This window comes from Polypterus senegalus, chromosome 1 (assembly GCF_016835505.1).
Source record: "Polypterus senegalus isolate Bchr_013 chromosome 1, ASM1683550v1, whole genome shotgun sequence".
NCBI classification, from domain to species: Eukaryota; Metazoa; Chordata; class Cladistia; order Polypteriformes; family Polypteridae; genus Polypterus; species Polypterus senegalus.
The window spans coordinates 166,140,714-166,165,618 of NC_053154.1; the positions used below are offsets into that span (position 1 = coordinate 166,140,714).

Genomic DNA, 24,905 nt, shown 5'->3' on the forward strand with positions numbered 1-24,905 from the left:
TGTGTGCTAATATACAGATGTATAATCAAACCAATCGGGTGTAATCGTAATGGGGAAGGCTAAGTCAATCTTAGCAATTTGAACATAATTATACAACTAAAATACTGACACTAGTAAATAATTGGAGTAAATTAGTAAGTGGAGTAAACTCCTTTCTCTCTCTCTTTCTTTCTTTCAGTCTGCTGTGTGTTCTTGCTTTGTGTCTATTCCAATGTCCTGACCCCTTTATTCCCAAGAGTCCACTCAGTATAAGGAATGGCGCATTTGTTTCCTAAAATAGCAAACATGTACAAATGCATCAGTAGATAAGAGTCTAACTTTTTGAACATGCTACAGAACACAGAGGAATTTCCTTCCAGAGATGAACTTCTAGTTAATCTCAAAAAACTGTCAAGGCAGTCTTGATAGTATATAGAAAAAAATGCTATACAAATGGTACTATTTCACCATTTCTCCCACCTCTATGTAGATCTGGGGGCTCTTTAATTATAAGAAGGTATGGTTGGTTAATTAGAGTTCTTTGCCTGCACTCTCAAAAATAACATTTTTTTAATGGCACTTTGGCGGGTTGTGTGATTCTTTATATAGTAACTATTGGTTGATAAAAGAACCGCTTCATTCTGGGAATGGTTTCTGTGAATATCAAGTTGGTTCTTTGTCTCCTGAAAGGTTCTTAGTAATCTGTAATATGGAGTAATCTACCAAGCAGCATATAACAGGTCAAGAAAATCCAAACTTTGCCTGTGTTATTGTATGTAGCAGGAGTCCTTCTAAAATCAGGAACCCATATGCATTTCGCAAATCTGTTATCTTTCTGTCCATTCATCCATTTTCTTAACTATGGCAGTGTTATGGACACAGCTGGAGCCTATCTCAGAAATCATTGGTATCCTTGCTTCATGGTTGTTAGTGGAGCCTGTTATGGATCTAAAAAAGGGTAGTTTTGGAACCTTTATATGGATGATTTTTTTATGAACCAAAAATGGTTCCTCTATGGCACTTTTATTGGAACCACTCTGGCACCTTTATTTTTTAGAGTGTGGTACAGTTTGAGTGCAGTTTTGTGGAAGAGTGTGCCCACGTTGTGTAGAGATGATTCTTACCTCACCTTTGTTTCTGTGGGACAGAATCTGCTCTTTGCAACCCTACTGGATTGAACAGGTTTAAAACAAGGATGAATGTTTATTTTGTGAAGATGGGGATAGTGATATACATCATAAAGACCAATTAATTAGTATTCAACTTTGATTTTTTTGTGCTATCTGCTCTGGCTACTTTTCCAAGTTTTTCCATACTCCCAGTGGTCTGACATGCATTTTCTACACTCTTCAAGCTCCTGTCTTAAGTGGTCTGTGATTCCCACAAGCGCTGTGACAATCCGATGAAAGGCTGAGTGAGTGAGACACAAAAGCGACGTCGCACTGGGGGGATTGTTCTGGTCAGAGACAGAGAAAGCGAGATAGAGTGAGATTGTAGGCCCGCAAACAGCTGCTGCTGAATTCTTGCTATTCTGGTCTGCGGCAACCGTGAGAAACACACTGCATGCACTCCAAAGCTCACAAGAGACCGTGTTCCAGTGTTCTTGGTGTTTTGGCCACTCTGTCTTGTTTTCCACGCTAAGATGGCAACAGGGTGCAGCCAGAGCATTCATTAAGTTAGGCTCACACCCTGTCGGTCCATTTTTTTTTTTAAGAGCAGTGGAATTTTCTCATATTTACAATCACAAAAATAAGGATACATCTGAATGCTTGGCAGACAAGAAAATTAACAGCTAAAATAGCAGTCTAGTATAGACCACAAAAAGACTGATAACATTTTAGTATAGCGTGTACAGTTAATTAACTTAGTATTTCAGTATTTGCGAGCAATTACTATTAAATATGGTCCCATAAGTTTACAATAAATTGTAAGGCACAATATGACATAACATTTTCAAACCTTCTTAATACAATTTCAGAACCTATTCAGCCAGATGAAGTGCAAGGCAGGGACAAACCATATGTACAGTTTACCACAGGTAATAATAATAATATAGATACATTATGTGGTTAAATTATATATTAGGAAACAAATAAATAATGGTGAGTACAGAACAAAAGCCTAAATATACAGTCATTATTAAATGTTGCACTTTAAATATTTCAACATGACATTTTGATGCTATCTGTTTTCTAGGGGTAATAATATATAGTTTAGTCCATAATAAAAGCCTAATGGGTATTTAGAATTGGGATGACTTTATGGTATAGTTCTGTGGCCTCTGTTTTAGTTTTCCCAAACTTTAACAAGTAAAACTACCGAAACACCTTGTCTGATGCAAAGATTTAATGTTTTAATTTTAATTTTCTTAACTATGGCAGTGTTATGGGCACAGCTGGAGCCTATCTCAGAAATCATTGGTATCCTTGCTTCATGGTTGTTAGTGAAGCCTGTTATGGATCTAAAAAAGGGTATTTTTGGAACCTTTATATGGATGATTTGTTTATGAACCAAAAATGGTTCCTCTATGGCACCTTTATTGGAACCACTCTGGCACCTTTATTTTTTAGTGTGGTATAGTTTAAAACCAACAACAAAAAAAAAAAACCAGTAAAATAAAACAAAAAAATCAAAACCCACAAATCAAAATATAAAAACCTAAATAACAAGAGACAAGGAAATAACCAGAACATGAATGTGTAAAACTGGCCAAGGACTACAAACCAGTCAAAAAGGTCAAGCACAGAAAGGAGCTGAAGAACATAATTGCCGAAGCAAACTAATGCCACAATACCCCAGCAAAGTAGATGTGGCAGCAGGAATCTTGAAATGATTTTCAAATAACTGTGGCCTTAGTAACTACAGCACTTGAGGGATGTACATTAATTAGAGGGCCTTCCACTGTATTTAATGAGCACAACAGAAAAGTGAGGGATTGTGAGGAAAGAAGTAAAAAAAAAACACAAAATAAAATATAAAGACAAAAAGGGGCAAGGATTGTAGCAGAGGAAAATAACCAGCAAAAAGAGAGGATGAAGTGCTGCAGAAAGACTAATAGCTTTATAGCTCTAGAAGGCCGAGTTTAAAACCCACTCCATTGCTGTGCTTTTGCAATTTTTTCCTTTTGGCAGTGTGTTTTGCCATTTGTCTGTCCACTGGAAAACAGATAATTTAAAATAATTACATGAAGTGTATAGATGAAAACACTGTTCCCTAAATGTTCCTATAAGGGTTACTTAAATTCTATGAGATAATATATCCGTGGACATTTTTTCCATGTGGGTCATCACACTTCCCAAAGACCCACACATTAAGTTAGATGGTGGCTCTAAACTAGTCCAGCATGAGTGATATTGGCTGAGTATGTCTGCAGTGGATTGTCACACTACCCAGTTGTGCCAAGAAAGGATCTGTCCTCCTTAGTCCCAAAATGAAGAATGGGTCTATGTTACTAATGTATTACAAAAACATAAGATAATTGCAGCAGTTAATTCGGAGACAGTATAGCACCTATTGAAATATCAACAGTACAGAAAATTAAGTGCTTATAAGATTAAAAAAACTTGTTAGAGATGTATAGTATTGTATTTATCACTGGTAGATGGTTCAAACTGTTTCAGTGGGATTATGCAATGAGAAATCAAGCCAAACGATACCTTTCATTGCCTAACTGAACTGATTACAATGTCCAAGCATTCGAGGCAACTGAGGCCCCCTTCTTCAGACAGGTCGTAAATTAGAAACTCCTTGTTGCATCTGTAATGGCTAACACGATACAACACCCCACTACTCAATGAGATATGCTAAAGGATGAGACTTTCTAGAGGTGCAAATAGACCAAACATACTTAAATGATTTGAAGTTTTACTGTGTCTTGAAAATGAAGGTGCAACTAGTTAAGTGGACAGGCTGATGAAATCCTGAAGACTTCATGGAGGAGCATATACTTGATGCATTGAGGAATGGAGCTGCATGGGGATTTATATAGGGTCTTTATTGCCACATGTACAGAATACTGTGAAATTCTAATCAATATGCAACATATCATCACTGTTTGGCACCTAGGAAATCAAAGGAATTAGTGCAGAAGATGAGCAGTGTAGTCTGAAAAACAAGACTGTCAGTTTAAGAAAGTAATGTAATATTTAATATTGTAGATACAGTTATACTGTACAGTTTTGTCTGCTTAAAAGTGTGGAATATGTTTAGCTCAAGATGTCATAATCTTTCAATTAAAAATAGAAAATCAAACTTGTACAATATCACTTTTCTTTTTAATGGCGTGCATATCTTTGTTTGCTGGGGTTATCTTAAGTACAGTCCTCTAGTTTTGCAACAGCAGTGTTATCACTTGCAATGACTTAGAGTACATTTCTAGTAGTCCAAACTTTTTCCCCCTCAAAACAACAGAAAAGAGAAATACCTATTTTTCAGATATTTACAGAATATCATTTATTTGATATTTGAACTGTTTCCTTAGATTTACTCTTCATTGTTTTCAAGCATTTCAACTGATCCCTCTAAACAGATTTACAGCAGTGCTTAAAGTGGAACCAAATTACTGGTGGTACTCTATTTATGGCGATACCCTGCAATACAAACAAAGATTTTTGGGGGTCCCCTGTGAAGATTCATAAAGTGGTGCTGATGCTCATCAGAACACATAGAAAAGGTGTCAGTAGGGCACATTAATAATTAATTGCAGAAGGTATCTCCTGTGAAGATTCACAAACAAGTAACGCTAAGAAAAGATGCAGGTACGGTATGTTGAAACTGGAACAGGTACCGTTACTGCATACTCAATGAGTAAAAGCCCACTGGAAGCAAATATTGTGATGCATGTAAGTCCCAGGGTTTACTAGAATCTAACACTACAAAGAATGCATAACTGAAAGATTAAGGCCTATAGGCATGCCATATATCACAAGAAGATGAACTATGGTAGGTTTAGACAAACAGAATATTGTCACTATGGACAACACTAGCAATATGGTGCTGTGTCACACATATTTTAGCTGGGTGAACCTCCTGCAGATGAACTGAACATGGTACCACTGGGGAAAGGCCCTCAGAATTCATAGCTGGAGATATGCGCTCAAGAAGCAATGTCTCTTAAAGATTAGAGACTTCTCCAGTTCTTATTTGACATCCACATTCAGATAAAATGTGGAAAGTTAAGGTTATTAAGAGTAAAAAAAATAAATGTAATGTTTTTCCATAGTCAAGCAACTATTTCTAATGGGAATTCAGTGTGATCACATGATTTCAAATATTGTTTAGTAAACTTAGATTTTGATTGCAAGAGGCTGTCAGGGAAATTATTAAGTTTCTGTTCTATCATGACTTCAGTTCTCCTTATCAGCAATATGCTGGATTGAATGATCATGCTGTCACTTAAAGTAAATGCATGCAGCACTGGAAAGTTTTTTCTTTTTAGTGCAAGTGTAGACAATGACCGGTAAAATGTCATCTGTGTATAAAATACTGTAAGTCAGTGCTTTTAGTTTCTGGCTTCTCTATGAGAGAAGAGGGGATTAGTGGGTTTGAAAACTGGATGGACTTACAATACGTAAAAGCAGAACTTACATGTTCAAATCATCTCTCAGAACCTGGACAGCAGTATATAGACATATTATAGACATAATGTATATTGTAGTATATAGACAGGAACAGCAGATGAGGGTACCTCCTGCCTCCTCAGGTTGTTTGATGTCATCCAATAAGATAAACCAAGGGCTGTGTGATGTGAGAAAAAAAAGTTATCTGGAGCAGCCATAATAAAAGATTGTTGGCCCTAACCATAACCCAAATAAAGGAGAGATGAGTTATTAGTTGCCATTCTGATCCTTTAGGAATACATCATACCATCTTAAGAATTCTAGGACTTTAGGAGAAAGTTGCTTCAAAAGATAGCTTTTCATGTTATGCACTCCAAATGGGATGTCCCAGAGTTTGGAAGTGATTTGCATTTGTCGTTACAGCTGTTGAGGCTAACAAAGAGTGGACTGTCCCAAGCAGCTCCCTGGCTGGGACACAGCTGACAGGATGCAGTTGCTCTTTGGCCAGAGAAATTATTTATAACACAATTCCATTTCAGAGGTCCTCAGCAGTTGTGCTGCTGTTTTACTGTTTGTAAATTTGCCCTTCTACTACAGTGGGGTAGCTACCAACACCTACCATCAGTGCAAAAGTCTATTTTATCTGTGTGAGGGCAGGGTAGATCTGTCAAATGATTGCATAAATGCAGAAACCAACCAAGCAAGCTACGCCCTTTGGATTACTAAACAAGCTCTTGGTAATTTAGTTATAGGGCAGGTTTGGCAAATTTGTGATTAGATGGCTGTAAACACTGTGGAATGTAGTTGTAAGTGTTTGGTTCACCCACACAGGACTCATGAGAGGATGATGGCCAAAAGCCGAGCACAGTACAATGATACTCTGAATCTAGCAAACCATTCTTAGGGCAGCGTTTAGTGCACACACAGAACTTTAGTTCTTTTCTTGGTAAATATACCTAAGCCCGATTCTGTGACTACAAAAAATTTCAGATTTATGGAAGCTTTCATGATTTTCAGAAAACATATAATGTTCAACTATATTACTCACACTTGGTGTTTAATATTTGAACAGAAATGAAACTGAGAACATGTCACCTATGAGTGCTGGTGTCTCATTACCACATCTTTTGTTTTCAGGAGAAGCATTATGGCTGTGCAGTCCATACACCTTTAATATCCCTAGATTGGTTATCAGGACTGCATGAAGTGCAAATCAGCAGGAAAACTATGTATGTCAATGTAGTCCAAAGATGCATTTGGAAGGACGAGGACAAGACAGTGACCACAATGCAATTAGCCCTACACCTAGCAACCAGTTTACACTTGTATATGCACATAACTACCTACTAGATGACATTTTAGGCACTTTAATGAGTTCATCTAAATTAGTAAAAAGAAACATTACCACAAATGGATGAGGCAATGAGACTTGTGAAGAGTGATTGCTGTGTCATGTGAGAAAAAATATGTCTTGCCACAAAAAAAAAACAAAAAACAAAAACAATTTATGCAGTTTTACATCAGTCTGAAATGTGGTATGGATGTTGGTGTCATTGGATATTTGAGTTTGGCTGGTGGCCTGGACACTGTCTATGTGGGTTTTGCTTGTTTTCTCTGCTGTTGAAGCTATTTTCTGTTCTATTCCAGTTTCTCCACAGGCTGAATGGTGATGGAATGATTGCAAGTGTATGTGTGAGGGTGTCCTATGACTGATTGGCACTCCATCCAGGACTGATTCCCAAGGTCTCCCTGAGGCCAATGGGAGATGTTGTTTGATTGCTTTGTAAACCACATTGTTACAGGGATGATGTTGACAAGCACAATAAAATAAAGACATACTCCTTTGCTAAGAACTTAGAGGTACATCAAACTAAAGGCACCAAACAAAAAACAAAAAAAGCTTTGTAAACAGAATAAAAATTGCTATAAAAAGACTTGGTGCATTACATGAAATGTTTTCTACTAAGCTTTGTGTTGTCAGCTATGAAAGGCACTTTAGAAAACAAACTCTGATTAATGAATCCTATTTTACAAAAACAAGGATCTCAGCTTAAGCTTGCACTACACATTTCAAAGGACTGAAGTCATCCTTTTTTCCAATCTTTCATCAAAAAAGTTGCTTCCAGCTTGCAGCACAATAAGGAGACTCTTGTTTTCTGCTTCTCCGGATGCTAAAAGCTGGTGCCTTGCCAGGAACTCCTTCATAATGATTGAAATAGAGCAGCAAATTGTTTTTTACCTCATACCCAAGATAAAAGGGGTGGGGAACCAGTCGAGCACACAATTAAATAGATTTATTTAGCACAGTCAGCTCATTGTATAAGTGTGGAGCACAAACTATACAAATTTTGCCCTTCTTTAACAAAGCCCATCTTGGTTGGATTGTGAACTCATTCGTAGCGTCACACCAACTGGACAGAGTCCAAGCCTATATTCATTCGTCCACCCCTCAAGAGCCTTCTAACTGGCTGTAAACTACATTTTTAATGAAAAAGCATTGCATTTTGTTCCCTACTTGCAAAATCATTTGACCTGGTAGTCACTATGAAGAGCACTACATAAGACAAAAGTTGCTTGTTATTGTTAGTATACTTGAACCCAAACTCTAACCACTTGTTAAGATCCCTTCAGGGATATAGAGGCAGTGGAGTTTTGTTTCATGTGAACAGTTGATCAAGCATTTTTAATTTGTGTAGTGCCTTTCATAGGCAACAAAAAGAAATGTGGGCAAGCATCAAGGGCAGAATTAGATTGCTTTGGATTTTCTGATAAAGCAGGATTCACAGTGACTACAGTTTAGGTGAATCACGGCTGGCACTGGAAGTGGTATGTAGGACAGCCTTGGTGAAGAAGAAAGGCTCTGATGAAAAAAGAAAGAAAACAAAGAATTAAAGTGTCACCAAATGAAGGCCAGTCACGGTGAAAAAAGATGCATCTTTTATTTGTTTTATTTGAATGCTAAGATTCAAGGAACCTCATCACTAGCAGATGCCGGGGTGAGTGGGCGACATAAAGCTGTGCCATAACCCACTAATGGATTTGCACATTGTTTACTGAACATGTGCATGTGATTCACGGTACAGTGTGCATTCTACTGAGTCTGAGAGTAGAGGCAAATATTATGTGATATTGCCACCCTTTCCTCCATATAGCTACTAAGGATTGAGCCCCAACTCTTGTTTAGGAAATTAACAAAAGTTGTGGTGTTTAATGTAAACCAAAGGGCTATAGGCCCAAAGCTCAGAAAAGTGCATATGCTGTATTTGTATCTCTACAAATCAGAATTTCATTGTGCTTTATATTTAAGTTATATAGCTAGAAAAGGGATCAGGAGAACATTCCCAAAGGAGACATGCAGAGCACACTTCTGAAGTCAAAAGGATAAAAAAGGAGTTATTACCCTCCACTAGGAAGCCAAAAGGATGCGACTAAGTTGTAAGATGGCAGAGAGTCAGGATGTAATGAGAAGGGGGCCCATTATATATTTAGAGAGCACTGAGACACAGGGCCCTAGTGAGCTCATGAGGGAACAGCACAGTTTGTTCTTGTCATTAGGTAGCAGCAGAGGTATCAGTTCTAGTAAAGGTGTGATGCTGTTGCCTTACAGAGACAAACAAGCAGCATGGAAACGACCTTGAAGAATGAGTACTTTAAGACCTACTCAGTGGTGCTAAAGCATAGGACTAAAGATCTCAAATTCATTTTGAATTACCGATTGATTGAGTCACTTCTCCACATGGTGCACAAGCTATATAGGGGCCATTAATGAAACATTAATTATGGAAAAGCATTGTATGACATGAAGTAGATAGATTATATAATGTAACTAGCAGGAGTACCTGACGTTGCCCGGGAATCTATAACCTGTGAATTTCTGAAATGAGAGAAATAGAATATGGAAATAGAACAAAACAAGTTTTCTGATTTACATTTTATTGTAATAGGTAATATAAGTGCTCATTCCAGAGCCTTTGGATACAGAATATTTTTTGTTTTCCCTTGTGGTGAGAAAATGAACAAATTCTGAGGATCGCCCACTCTAGAAAATGCTACGTAGAGTTGTCCGTGAAAAGCATGGATTTTCGAAATTGATGCCTGCAACTTGTAGTGATTGCCCTTGAGCCTTATTAATTGACATACCAAAAGCCAAACGAACAGGAAATTGGAGCAGTTTGAAAACCAAGGGTAAATCATTCGGAATCAGCGGTATTCTTGGTATGAAAACATCTGTATGTCTTGCGCAACGTGTCATGATAGTTGCTTCAATAATATTTGGATAGAGAGTCTTGACAAAAAGGCGAGCGGTTTTTCACAGTAAGGAGCGTCTGTGTTGAACCATGCTACTATCTAACAGATGTTGGCGATGGTAACTACAGAGAGAAGTGATATACAACCACTGAAGTGTGTGGGGAAAATGGTGGGGGAAGGATGCTGTCTTTTTAAGGCGAGTCTCTGTTCAAACGTGTACCCGGCGTTGTCCGGGAATCTATAACCGGTGAATTTCCCAAATTACAGAAACAGAACATAGAAACAGAAGAAACAGTTTTCTGATTAACATTTTATTGTAAGTTTTTTCACTGTGGATTCTGTGTGCTGTGGCGTTTCAGACGCCCTTGAAATAGACTTTCTTGTGGCATCTGAAGTGGACCTTCCAATTCTACATCTTTTTTTCGGTGGCATAGGTATATTTACGAAAAGCAGGACAATTATAATGTGTTACATGGTATTACATATGGAATAAGCACTACAGTGAGATGCATTTATGTTATTTACAATACGTCAGAAAGCTAACAAATAGCACCAGTCTGTGAGAAAGAGCAACACTGAAATCGTACTGTCAGTCGGAAAGCAAGGAAATAGAACCACAAATATGGAAAGCCAGTGAGAAACAGTAGCACTGAAACCGTACTAGGAAAAATGACGGGGAGGGGTGCTCTGTTTGTAAGGAGCGTCTGTGTTGAACAATGATGCCATGTAACGGATGCTGGCGATGGCAAGTACAGAGAGAAGTGACAAACAATTGTGGCTGCATTTGGGGAAAATGGCGGGGGAAGGATGCTGTCTTTTTAAGGAGAGTCTCTGTTCAAACGTGCTTTTAAATAACGGATGTTGGCGAATGAAATACAGCAGTATCAGTGAGTGAGGGAGTGTGACATCCAGAAACGTGGGTGTGTCAGCCGGTCACGTGCACTGGGTCGTTCACATTTTACAGCTATGCGGCAGTTCCTCTTCACCCGATCAAAGTAGTCGGCCTTCTTATACTTGGACACTTCTGCCATCTCTTGGCAATTTAAAGAAACATGGGTAAAGAGCGATGCGCAGAGACCAAAGCTGCTGCTAGATGGTGCCATGGTGAAGTTCTGTTACAATGTGCGGCCATCTAAAGTACGGGGACGTGTGCCGAATGTTGCATCGGTGAAAGGGCATGCTAGATGGCGCCGCTGTGAAGTTCTGTTACAACATGCGGCCATCTTAAGAATGGGAACGTGTGCCGAATGTTGTGTTGGTGAAAAGGTGCCCTGCGGTTCACCATGAATATTTTTCCGAACCAAACATACCCCATGACATTCTCCTGGTCACAAAGGAGCCCCATGCCCAGTTTGGTGGCGATCGGATGCCTGGTGCAGATTTTTATGGCGGACAAACAAACATACACACACACATAGACTCTGCTTTATATATTAGATAATATAATATGCTGTGCATCTAAAATAGACTTTCTGTCATAATACCAGAAACTGTCTAGTGGACATTGCCAATGGTTTTAGTATTAACAAATCTCCCTTTTTTCTCATTATGTCTAGGTATGATTCTGGAAAGGATGGATTTATTGACTTGATGGAACTGAAGATGATGATGGAGAAGCTTGGAGCTCCACAAACTCACCTAGGCTTGAAGCAGATGATCAAGGAAGTAGACGAGGACTTCGATGGGAGACTTAGCTACCGAGAGGTACAATAGGGCTGCTGGATGGAGTATCCACAAGTCAGATGTTTGATGGAAAGAGAAATTATTTTTTGCAGCAAAGTTTCAATAACATTTCAATGGTATTAAAACTGGGGTTTTGACTAGGCCAATACATAAACCTTTATTTCTTCTTTTTGAGCCATTCCTTGGTGGATTTGCTAATGTGCTTCAGATCATTATTGTGTTGAAAGGTTCATTTCCAGTTCAACATAAACTTGGGAACATATGGTCTCACATTGTTCTCAAGCACATTTTTATATGATCACATTGCGTCCATATTAAGGCTCCCACAGGCCCCTGGATTACTTACCTCCTTATCAGATAGTTGATCATACTTTTAGGGTTAGGTTTAGTGAAAAGATGCTTAGTCTGATTATGCTTGTTTCCTAGCGCTAGTGGAAAACAATAATTTCTCTGTTAATTCTTTAGGGATCCTGTTGTGAAAATAAGTAAACAATTGTGCTTTATTAGTAAACTGCCTTGGTCGTGTATGACAGACACTACATAAAATGCAATCTGTTTATGAAGAGATTTGTGCAAATGAGCTAGTGGACTCCCCAACCTTTGTTACTGTATAGGAAACATCAATTGAGCTTCAGCAGTATTGCTTGGGTTTGAGCCATACTGACTTCTTAATTCACTCCTCTCTGTAAGTACTACCTGTTTTGGGGAATAAGAAAGCTGTTTATTTTAAAACTAGTTTTAAGTTAGAGATTTAATGTCTGGCCTAGTAATTTAATTTATTCATATTTGATCAAGAAACATCATTAAGACATTAGTGTATTTCATAATTGCATTTTTCAGTGCAGGTGTCACAGAGAAAGTGAAGACTTCATTTTAAAGTAAAGTTACTGAAACTAGAAAACATTTTCTAAAATAATCAATGTTTCCTATTATAAATGCTATATATTACCAATGTTTGAATTTAGTATTGTAGCCAATAATCTATAGCAGGCATATATACTTGAGGGGGTTATGTGAAATACTGAAATCCAGTCCAGAGCCAGTCTTTACCTGGTGTTCAGGGTAGCCTGGGACAGATCTAAATAGCCCTTGACTCTGTGTTTGAGAACTGGACTCATGTATTGATATATTTTCCATTATTCCTCAGTATTCTATCTATCTATCTATCTATCTATCTATCTATCTATCTATCTATCTATCTATCTATCTATCTATCTATCTATCTATCTATCGTCTTCATTTTCAGTTAAGGTTACTTGCTGGTTCTTTTTATTGTATTAAGTTAACAGATGAAAGCCAACAAATAGAGGACCCATGCATCACTCATGAGGACCACAAATTTCCATGCAATTAATGCTCATGTCAAACTGTCTTTTTATAGAGACCGTAATAGTGTATGAGATTTGTTACCCTGAAAGGAAGAGGCATAATTATCAGTATTGCTGTTTAAGACTGTGAATTAATCGACATTCAGTTCAGCAAAGTAAAGTTAACTCTGAATAGGTTAGTGTTGATCAAAAAATGATTTTGTTTGATCTTATTAGCTGTTTTGTTGAACCCTGGAGATGAGCCACTAAAAATGAAGGCTTTGAAGTCAGGAACGCTCTGCTCCCTTCATCTGTTGACTGGTATTGGGTGGGTGGGTGTGTGTTTGTAACCATTACTTAGATTCCACATAGCCCATCTGTCTCGATATAGGCTGGGTGTAGCAAAATACATTTAATGCATAAGTACCGTGACAGCCATGTTGTGTAGCAACAGTCAAATCTGAATATTTTACTTTTACTCTAGAGCTTTTTACTTGCTGTTTTTATAACGCAAAGCAAATGATGAGGTAAAGCCACTAAAAGCCAGTTGCCTGGGATTTTTCCTTAAACAGCAGACAGTAGTTTAATGACCCCCATGAGGATCTTAAATTAGCAAAGTGCACACAGAGGCAGTTGTCTGAAACATCAGTACATTTGCTGCTTAAACAGCTGCTTGGTTTTAGTCAGAAGGATTGGGCATTTCTGTTCTTTTTCATGGACATGTGGCAGCACAGGATGTGAAGAATTATGATATTTATAGTACAGTATTAGGCAGCTGTGAAGAGCCTGAATATCATTCAAAGTCAGAGCATTCAGTACTCCTAAATTTGGCAGTATTGGTTTAGAAGAGTCTAGAAGCAGGTGAAAAGCTGGATGTCACAGCTGTGAGAACACTGCCAGTATGTATTTAAGAGCAGGCTGAGGGAAATGTGCTTAAAAAAAAGAAAAATAATAGAGAGGATGGTATAAACTGAAGAAGTGAAGGGAAAAGAAGTAAAAGATGGACGAGAAACGTGTAACTTGAGGAGAGTGGTAAATGGCGGGATGAGAGTAAACAGCAGAAGGGATATTTAGTCTCTCATGAACAGAGAAGCCTGATTGCTTTTATTTCTTAACAGTTTCTGCTAATCTTCAGAAAGGCAGCAGCCGGTGAGCTGGAGGAGGAAAGTGGGCTAATGGCTCTGGCACGACTCTCTGAGATTGATGTTTCTACTGAAGGTGTTCTGGGCGCAAGAGACTTTTTTGAAGCTAAGGTATGAGTATAAATTGTTTCAAAGCATAATATTTAAATTTTTAACAGAACAATGATTATATATAGAATTGTATGTTCATCTTTCTATTTGATTGAACTCATTTTTTTGATAAAACAACATGACGTCTCAGGAGCACCAGTCCCAAGTCAGGCCCTAACTCACTAGCACACTCAAACTGACTCATACCAAGCCAGCCCAACCTTCACATTTTTGAGATGTGGGAGAAAAACTCACACTTACACAGCAAAATGTGAAGCCATTACACATATAGTAACCATGCCAAGAATCAAATCCTAGTTCCTGGACTTGTAAAACAAAAACATAACCATATGCCAGCAAGCCACAGGGTGACATATTTTTTTAATTACATTTATTATTAGATAACATTTTCTATTTACAAGCCCAAAAGAATAGTACATTTTAAAAACACAGTATAATTAAAATAAACTGAAAATAACATACAACACAACATAAAACACTTCTGAACACAAAATCATCTTCTTCTACCCATTGCAGGATCAAAACTAGTTACAACAAGTCCAAAAGCAAAGGTGGAACCAATTCTAGATGGGGTATTCGTCCAGTGCAGGGCATAATCAAGCACTTGCTCCCACCACTATTGACTCTTCAACTGAGTCATACATTGTGTCTTTGTAATATGGGAAAAAAATCTGAGCTCCCTTAGATCCCTTAGAGAAGAAGCCAACATGGAAGAAATATGCAAATTTCATACAGAGTTAATAGGCAGGATTTGAATCAAGAATTTGTAAACTGTGAGGCAGCAGTGCTAACCATCATACCACCCATTCATACAAAACACATGTACAAATATGCACACATATATATAGTAAAGGACTGTGCTCATGAGTGGCATCATGGCTGGTATTGGGCAAGGTTCCTTTACTGGATGGAAGGCCATCCCTTTGGAGGCACAAGAAGAAAGGCAGGGTGATCCCTGTCTTACCCAAGAAGTTGTCAGATGATGCCAGTTTTGAATCGGGTATGCTAGCATCATGGCAGGGTAGAACCAAGGAACAATGCCTGGCTGAGGAGCCAGTGTGATAGCAGGACCAGGGGAGACAACCAGTCAGGACTATATGCTCCCCCAGCATGTTAGGTTGCAGCATCCTTGGTTGGCACTACCAGTATGGACACCCACAAAGCATGCTGGGAACTGTAGCCCCATGGGGCATCCCTGTTAGGTTCCAGTGGTGCCACCAGGGTGTGCTAAGGCAAACTGTGGTGCTTTTGGGGACTTTTCTCAACCCAGAAGTGCTTCCATTTGGCTATATTCTAGCGCCGGAAGTACTCCCAGGTCTAAGATGAAAGAGGATTCTCAACCTCATACAAGAGAGTTTGTGTTGGGAGAGGAGCTTGACAACACTTTTCTGGAAGGAGTGGAGGAATAAGAGAAAGAGTGGGAGAGAGAGGGGAAGAGAATATTGGTGGTCACACAATGTGTAACAAGCCTTTTGTAAGATAAATAAACCTTTTTTTTTATTTTATTGGCACTTGTGTAGTCATGGTTTGTTTTGGGTGCTACAATACCCTCTAATGGTCACAATATATAAATATTTTTATTTAGTGCATCCATTCATACAACATTAATATAGAAGTACACATACAGTATATATTACTCTGCACACCACATAGGGTGCCACATTACTGCAGGTGATTGAAGGCATGACATAGATGCTGTGATGGTCTGTTGCATTACTCACCGGTCCTTCTCATTGTGTAGTGACTAAACGATTACTCTCTAAACCCACAGGTTTATGATTCAATGAGCTACTCTGTTTGACAATGAACAAATCACTTAACACACCTGTTCTTCTTTGGTCCTCCCTTCTTATGTTCAAAGATCAGAATGAAGTCCATCCTGGTTACAGTAACGTGTAGTAAAATCACATAGAGTCTGGGTTCAATAGATTTTTTTCTAGCTTTAAATATATCTATGGCTTTTGATATGCAGTATGTGATGTTAAGTGAAACTGCCTTTTAAAAAGGCACCAAGGTGTTTATTGTGGACTTCTTGAATAAAAAGAAATGAAAATCTGTTGGCTCTTTTAAAAAAAGGTAAGTGGAAAATAGCAAAGGAGGGTTTTCTTGGAAGGTGGTACATGCAGATTAGGCTCTGGGCTGATCAAAGCAAGCTATTTGATTTTAAGGATTCAGTCTATGGAATCATTGTAAGATTTAAGCCTTGAGAGTTGCTATAACTGAGAGTTTACTGTTGGACACTAGAGGGTGGAAGTAACTAGGACTGAGCCTTGGTGATATCAAATTAAGAAGATTTTGGTAAGAATATTTTGTTTTCTTTGTAGAGGGTGTTAATTGTGGTGTACACTCTTTTAAGTTGGAATCTGTTTATATCATCAGTGTTGACTATTTATTTATTAACTGAGGAACATTTCCCAGACTGATCTGTAGTTATTGTATACATTTGGAGTTGTATTATGTGTTTCTGTGCCTTCTAACTGCTGTTTAAATATACTGATCTGGTCCATACTGAAACTTACCCTTTACATTATGGTAAAAGACAGAGATGTGTTAAATTTAATATTGGCCTTCAACTCTAAATTTAAATAGGGTTACTACACAGATCATCACATGCTAATATTATACTGCTGTCACTAGATTGTGGGAAACATGCAGATAAGGATTCCGCTGTACTTAGTACATGTGACAATAAATCTCTCAACTGTTTACACTGCCAATCATTTAATTGAGGCATTCTTGGTGAGCTGTAGCTCCCTAAAGACCACCACCATAATCTCATACTGTTTGCTGGTTGCCATTTTATGCGGAGCTCGATTAATTTAACTCCATGTAGTAGTCATGAATGTAACAAATATTCAAAAGTAATCAAGCAAAGTTTGTTTTCTTGAAATACTTCACACAAATTGCCCATTGTTTCTGGATTTATCAGCTTATTGGTCAATGTATTAAAGAGTAATGTATTTAAGTAAGCACATGTGCTGTTCAATAGGTAAAGCTGACAGATCTGTAGCAAACTACCAAAGGGCATTGGGCTCTTTCTATGCTTTTGAGGACACAGTTTTCACAAGTGTACATAATGCATTTGCTTCAGTTACAAGAAAAAGATGAAGTGATGTTAAATGAATTAAAAAAGGCAATAAAGACAAAATATATGCCTTTGACCTGGTTTCAAATGTATTAAAATAAGCATGTAAACATTTTAGCTTTTAAAAATTTTTTTGCTGGAAGTCACTCTTTGATTTGTTGTTAAAAATCTTTGAAGTAGCGTTATTGACGTAAACAGAAAATATGTGATGACATGATTAACTAGTAAAATTTATTCATTCATTTTGAAATACCTATATTGTAGTTTATGTGTGCAGGGCAGCATCAGGTATTAGGCAGTAACCAGTGTGGGATGGGATGCCAATCTATTGCATGGCACACCCACTCATGCATTATCAATGGTCCAGTGCAGAGGTAATCAAGCACCATTACATAATGAAGAAAAAACATGTGGAGGAAATAGCAACAGTCCGCGCAGAGGGACCAGGAAGAAATCTGAACCTTGTTGTTGCCAGTGGTATACAGTAATTTCATATTTCAAATAGGAGATGAGTGTTGACTTTGATATATATGAAACAATATTTGGAGTCTATCTTTGATTGAACTGTTTTACTTACTGAAATGTAATTTATAAGTTAATAAAGTTAAAAAAATCAAATTTCATACCTAAGAAGATTAGGTTACGTGCACCACTAAAGTGTGAGATTATCTGTTGTTCTGTTCTAGCCTGAAATTGTGGAAGCAAGTTGGCAGAAAACAGCTCTTCAAGCACTGCTGCCACACACTATTCTTACATTAACCCCTTGCAAATATACATTTTCTTTTTACTTTTTTAAAAAATGTATGCTCTTGAGCAGTAGCTGTGCAAAAATAAACAGACTGCTTAAGAAAATTCCTCTAACACAGCAAATAATGGGAGGTCAAAAATACCTTGATATGCAAGCAAAAACGAAACAGTGCCATCTAGTGGTGAAATGGGTAATTGCAATGACACTCTGAAGCATCTCACATAATGATGGAATATAAAGTAAAGACTGACCTTATAATTTAAGCCACATCCTTAAATTCCACATTTATATTGACTCAGATCTTAAAAAAGTATTTTAAGAAGAAACTCAGCAGAACATTAGAAAATTTGAGATAAGAACAGGGGCCTCATATATAAACGGTGCATACGCACAGAAATGTTGTGTAAGAACGTTTCCATGTTCAAATCGTGATGTATAAAACCTACACTTGGCGTAAAGCTATGCACTTTTCCACGGTACCTCATACACTGTCGTACGTAAGTTCTCCACTCGGTTTTGCAGACTGGTTGCACCCAGCGTCAAAGCAGTGCTACTGTCCCTGTGTGGTTACCCTTTATTTCTTAGAACCACATTCCTGACGCAGCTTTATAAATACACTGAAACTAACCACATATTGTTTATTAGTGTAATGCATCTGATTGTAATTAACCTGTAACAATATAATGGTCCAGGGAATAGCCATAGTATTCCAAATACCATAACTGCTTTAGCATTGTTACTCTCACTGCACCATCTTTGTCTTCTTCTTCTTTCAGCTGCTCCCGTTAGGAGCTGCCACAGCGGATCATCTTTTTCCATATTACTCTCACTGCACCACTCGAAGTATTTATATCCCTGTATCTGAGTGGGGAATCACAGCAGCAGCTGATCGTATTATCAGCATCAAGCACACACTACCTCAGCCACGGCAAAATGTTTCAAAGCCTTTCCTGTACGGACCTTGCGGTTCAGAAACAGTTTCATCCCAAGAACTATAAACGCACTCAATCAATTGCTCCTTGTAGAACTGTTTGTACTTATAAGTACAATAACCCCACAGTAAACTTGCTCTACAGTTATAATATTGCACAACCTGCGCCACTTTATAAAGCGCATATTTACATATGATGACGATATCATTTTTAAGATGAAATGCAGCAAAATATGTTGATTATATTATACAGATAAAACTTCAACTTCATTAAATAATCTGTATTGTTAATAATTAAACATCTGAGGACACGGTGCTGCAGCGTTAGCAAGTTCATGTAGTGTTCCTGCGTTGCGCTGTATATTTGCTGAGGCTGGTGCAACACTGGAAGGATAGACGGATAGAATAATTAAACACGTACTATGAAGATATTTCAATGTTCCTTAAAAGTTTTGAAGAATCGTCATTGTAAGCTTACAGATGACTTAACGTCTATTACAGAGCTGATTGTGTGGCGATTGGGTATTTGGGGAAAGAAAATTAAGGACAGGAATTGGAGGTTAGTACATTTGAAAGAGATAGTACTGCTACAATTAATTATTTCAGCGAAGATCGCACATGGCGCAGCAGCATCTTGTGTGAGACATGAACAATCACTGCACCATCGTGTTCCCATGTTTAATAACATGCTTTCATTCCAATCATCATGAAAATAATATCACGTATACATCTCAGTATTTTAATTATTCAGAGAGCTGTAATATCACGAATGTAATGGATTCTGTGTCCTGTCGGAGAAAGAGAAAGAACGGAAGCACGTAGTGATTCACATACATAGAGCACATTGAAGATCAAATACAAAACAAAGCATTTAACAAGCTACTTTAGCTACGATGGGATTTAAGAAACTAGTAAATTAAATGATTTTAAGATGTTCTACTTTAATGACAAAATAAACTACGTGATTAAAGTGGAAATTTCGAGATTAAAGTTGACATTTCGTGCTTTTTTCCCATTGTGTGCCTATTTTTTTATCTGTACCCTAATAAGCTCAGACGGTGGGCTACAACTCACCTTTTCACGGCGACTTTGATATGTGACTTCTTTTTTATTTTGGCACTGTGCGAATTTGTGAACTTGAGCTTTCGAGTTTCTCCGACACGCTATGTCACTTGATCAACTTCCTTTTGTTGATTATACCACTGTTTAAATCAGTAAGTAGTTTGTTTTTCCTTTGCCTCCACTCGCTGAAATTCTTATATTTTCCCCTGTGCTTTTCCCATTGTCTTTTCACAGAATGCTGAGCTTTAGGGCTATTTATATTGATTTGCATATTCAAAGAGGCATAATTCTGGGAGGAATTGGGGTGGGACAGCAGGCGCATGCACGTGCGTTACTTTTCACACTGACCGGGATTTATGGAGCGTAAGAACGTGGAAGTTGGAGTACGCACAGATTACTGCACCTGGATTTTTCTGTGCGTAAGCACATTTCAGCTTTTGTGCTTACGTCATGTTATAGTGAAAATTCTACGCACGGCGTTATGCATGAGGCCCCAGGTTATTCAACCCAAAAATGCTTGTCAGTCCCAGCCATTTAATTCCTCCCAAATAACTTCAAATCTAGTTTAGAAGGTCCTTAAGTTCTACTGTCTACCATACTACTTGGTAACTTATTTAATGTATCTGTGGTTCTCTGTGTGAAGAAAAACCTCCTAATGTTTGTGTGAAATTTCCCCTTAACAAGTTCTCAACTGTGTCCCTGTGTTCTTGTTAAACTCATTTTAAAATAGCAGTCTCAATCTACTGTACCAATTCTCTACATAATTTTTAAACACTTCAGTCATGTCACCTCTTAATCTTATTTTGCTTTAACTTTAAATCTTTACTCATAACTCATCCCCTGCAGTCCTGGAATAAGCCTATTCACTCTTCTCTGGAATTTTTCCAAGTGATTATATGTTGTTTGTGTAGCTTGGAGTCCAAAACAGTAAACAGTACTCCAGATGAGGCCTTACCAGTGTGTTATAAAGCTAGAGCATAACCTTCTTGGATTTGTTCTCTACACATCATTCTATATAAACTAATATCCTTCTCATAAGGTGTACTTTCAATTGTCAGACCTCCCACTGTGTATTCAAATCTAACAATTTTACTTTCTATGTGTAATACTTTACATTTACTTACATTAAATTGCATCTGCCACAAATTTCCCAAACCATTCAACAGATTCTAAATTATCTACCAGTCCACTTAACTTGGTTTTATCTGCAAACTTAACCAGCTTGTCTTTTATATTCCTATCCAAACCATTTATATATATATATATATATATATATATATATATATATATATATATATATATATATATATATATATATATATATATATATATATATATATATATATTAAATATAGTACCAGCCCTAGCAATGACTCCTGATGTCCACCACGCTTAACTTCACCCAATTCTAAGAAGGTTCCTTGCACCATAACCCCCTGCTTCCTGTGTTTTGGACAATTCTGCACCCATCTGTGCACTACATCCTGAACTCCCACCTCTTAGGTTGTAATTATGAAATGTCAAAATAAATAATATCATATACACTACTCTGGTGATTATCATTTTATTGCATCCCCATAGAATTCCAATATGTTAGTGAAACTTGATCTCCCTCATCTGAACCCATGCTAACTGTTCACTAAAACTTCTGTTCTTGCCATGTGCTGCACAATCATTTCCTTAATAATTTCTTCCATTAATGCACATGTGATGCACATTAAACTTACTGACATTTAATTACCTGTTTCTGCCTGATCCGCCTTTTTATATAATAGTATAATATTTGACATTTTTCCAGTCATTCAGAATTTCCATATTGCACAGTGACTTCCTAAAATATGCATCACTAGAACATATCTGAAAAAAATAATTGGGACACACCTCTTAATTATTGAATTCAGGTGTTTCAATCAGACCTATAGCCACGGGTGTATAAAATGAAGCACTTAGCCATACTGTCTCCTTTTACAATCATTTGTGAAACAAAATGTGTCGTTCTGAAGAGCTTAGTGACTTCAAGCCTGTGATAGGATGCTACCTTTGCAGTAAAATGGTTCATGAAATTTCATCCCTGCTGGATATTCCACTGTCAACTTTAAGGGGTATTATTGGAAATTGGAAGTGTTTAGGAAAATCAGGAACTTTCCCATGAAGCGGAAGAGTACATAAAGTCACAAAGCTGGGTCAACGACTGCTAAGGTGCATGATGCGTAAAGTTGCCAACACTCTGCTGATTTTACAGCTGAAGAGTTTAAGACTTCCAGTGGCATTAAACTAAGCACAAAAACTGTGCGGCGGGACCTTCATGGAATGGGTTTCCATGGCTGAGCAGCTGCATACAAGCCTCACATCACCAAGTTCAATGCCAAGCGTTGGATGGAGTGGTGGAAAAGCGTTCTATAGAGTGACGAATCACGCTTCTCTGTTCGGCAGCGAGATGGGCGACTGTGGGTTCAGTGGATGCCAGGAGAACGTTACCTGCCTGACTGCATTATGCCAACTGTGAAATTTGGTGAAGGAGGGACAATAGTATAGGGCGGTTTTCAGGGTTTGGGCTAGGCCACTTATTTCCAGTGAAGGGCAATGTTAATGCTTCAGCATACCAAGACATTTTGGACAACGCTATGCTTAAAACTTTGTGGAAACAGTTTGGGGAAGACCCTTTTCTGTTCCAACATGACTGTGCCCCAGTGCACAAAGCAAGATCCATAAAGACATGGATGGAGTTCTGTGTGGAAAAACTTGACTGGCCTGTACTGAGCTCTGACCTCAACCCCATTGAACACCTTAGGGATGAACTGGGAAGGAGATTGCGAGCCAGGCCTTCTCATCCAACATCAGTGTCTGACCTCATACAGTATATGCTCTAGAGAAAGAATGAGCACAAATTCCCACATAAACACTCCAAAATCTTGTGGAAAGCCTTCCAAGAAGAGTGGATGGAACCTGTTACATTGCAGAGGGGGGAGTAACTCCATATTAAAGTCTAATTGGAATGTAATGTCATTAAAGTTCCTGTTGGTGCAATGGTCAGACATCCCAATACTTCTGTCCATATAGTGTATGCTGAGTGGCACTAAAATGTAAGTGACAGGAAATGAAAAGTGGTGGCATGCAAAGGGTGATGAGTTGTAACATTAAGTAGGGAAAAGTCAACATAGGAACTAGGCTTGTAATGGTTCTGAAACCGTTTACTGCAACACCCCCAACACCCCTCCAACCATCCCCATCAGATCCACTGCGACTGTTTTAGTTGTAGCCTGTTGAGCTCTATAATGTTGCAAAATTCATTTCTTTTTTCACAATTAGCACTGTAACACATATAAATCAAGAAATTATTATTCTAAAAATCTTTTTAAAGTTTGGGCAAGATGTGTATTTTGTAAATAGTCAATCCTCATCTTTCGCATGTTAATATATTGAGCCTATGGGAAACATGGGGTTTAGTTCCACCGACCAGCAAAAACTGTACTCTTTTGCTAGAGATTGCTCAACAATACCATACACTTTTCCTCAGGGAATTCTTTATGACAAAACACTATTTTTAGCAATATGCACTTTTCATGAATATCCCATAAAATACTTTACAGAAAAAAATTAATTGGTAGCATGCAAAAAACATTGGTCATTTCCTAGAACTCTGTGATCCTTTGCGCTAAAACCCATTTAAAAAAAAAATAAAAAAAATGTTTACTCGCTGCTGTCGGAAGATTCTGGGGCCTCATGTATAAACGGTGCGTACGCACAGAAATGTTGCGCAAGAATGTTTCCACGTTTAAATCGCGATGTATTAAACCTACACTTGGCGTAAAGCCACACACATTTCCACGGTACCTCATACCTTGTCATACGCAAGTTCTCTGCTCGGTTTTGCAGACTGGTGGCACCTAGCGTCAAAGCAGTGCTACTGTTCCTGTGTGGTTATCCTTTCCTTTCCTGATGCGGCTTTATAAATACACTGAAAGTAATCGCATATTGTTTATTAGTGTAATGCATCTGATTGTAATTAACCAGTAACAATATAATGGTCCAGGGAATAGCCATAGTATTCCAAATACCATAACTGCTTTAGCGTTGTTACTCTCATTGCACCTTCTTTTTCTTCTTCTTCTTTCAGCTGCTCCCGTTAGGAGTTGCCACAGCGGATCATCTTTTTCCATATTACTCTCACTGCACCACTAGGAGTATTTATATCACTGTATCTGAGTGTGAATCACAGCAGCAGCTGTTCGGAAAGAGAATTATCGGTATACAGCATCAAGCACACGCTGTCTCAACCATGGCAAAATGTTTCAAAGCCTTTCCTGTACGGACCTCGTGGTTCACAAACAGTTTCATCCCAAGAACTATAAATGCATTCAATCAATTGCTCCTTGTAGAACTATCTGTACTTATAAGTAGAACTACCTCACTGTAAACTTGCACTACAGTTATAATATTGCACAACCTGAGCCACTTTATAAAGCGCGTATTTACATATGATGACGATATCATTTTTAAGATGAAATGCAGCAAAATACTGTATGTTTATTATATTATACAGATAAAACTTTAACTTCATTTATATAATCTATATTCTTCACTGGGACTGGCATGAAGGATAGAATAATTAAACAAGTACTATGAAGATATTTCAATGTTCCTTAAATGTTTTGAAGAATCGGCGTTCTAAGTTTACAGATGGCTTAACGTCTATTACAGAGCTGATTGTGTGGCGATCGGTTACTTGGTGAAAGAAAAGCAAGGACTGCAGGGGCAGCCACACCAATATATATTGAATATAAAACAGAAACAGAAAATAACGACACAGCTAAAAACGCAGCGGCAAATTTCGACAAAAGTTAAACGCTTGTGTCATGAGCACGAGGCAGCTATGCAGTGTCTGCAACGGACGTGGCCATCCACCGTGCATAAGATACCATATTGACATTGGCGGGTGAAGGGGCCACTGATTCTTTTTCTGCCCAGGGCCACCACGAGCCTAGAGCCGCCCATGAGTACTGCTGCAATAAATAATTTTATTGATGGTCGCACACAATTGCTGCGCTGTG

General features: G+C 38.0%; 1 protein-coding gene across 1 annotated transcript in view; it reads left to right on the forward strand.

Annotated features, from left to right (window-relative positions):
• Positions 1-24,905, forward strand: part of efhd1 (EF-hand domain family, member D1) — a 41,853-nt gene that overhangs the window by 10,205 nt on the left and 6,743 nt on the right. Inside the window, exons 2-3 of the mRNA XM_039762285.1 lie at positions 11,342-11,489; positions 13,894-14,028. Coding sequence (XP_039618219.1) covers positions 11,342-11,489; positions 13,894-14,028 — 283 coding nt within the window. The remainder of the gene's footprint in view (positions 1-11,341; positions 11,490-13,893; positions 14,029-24,905) is intronic.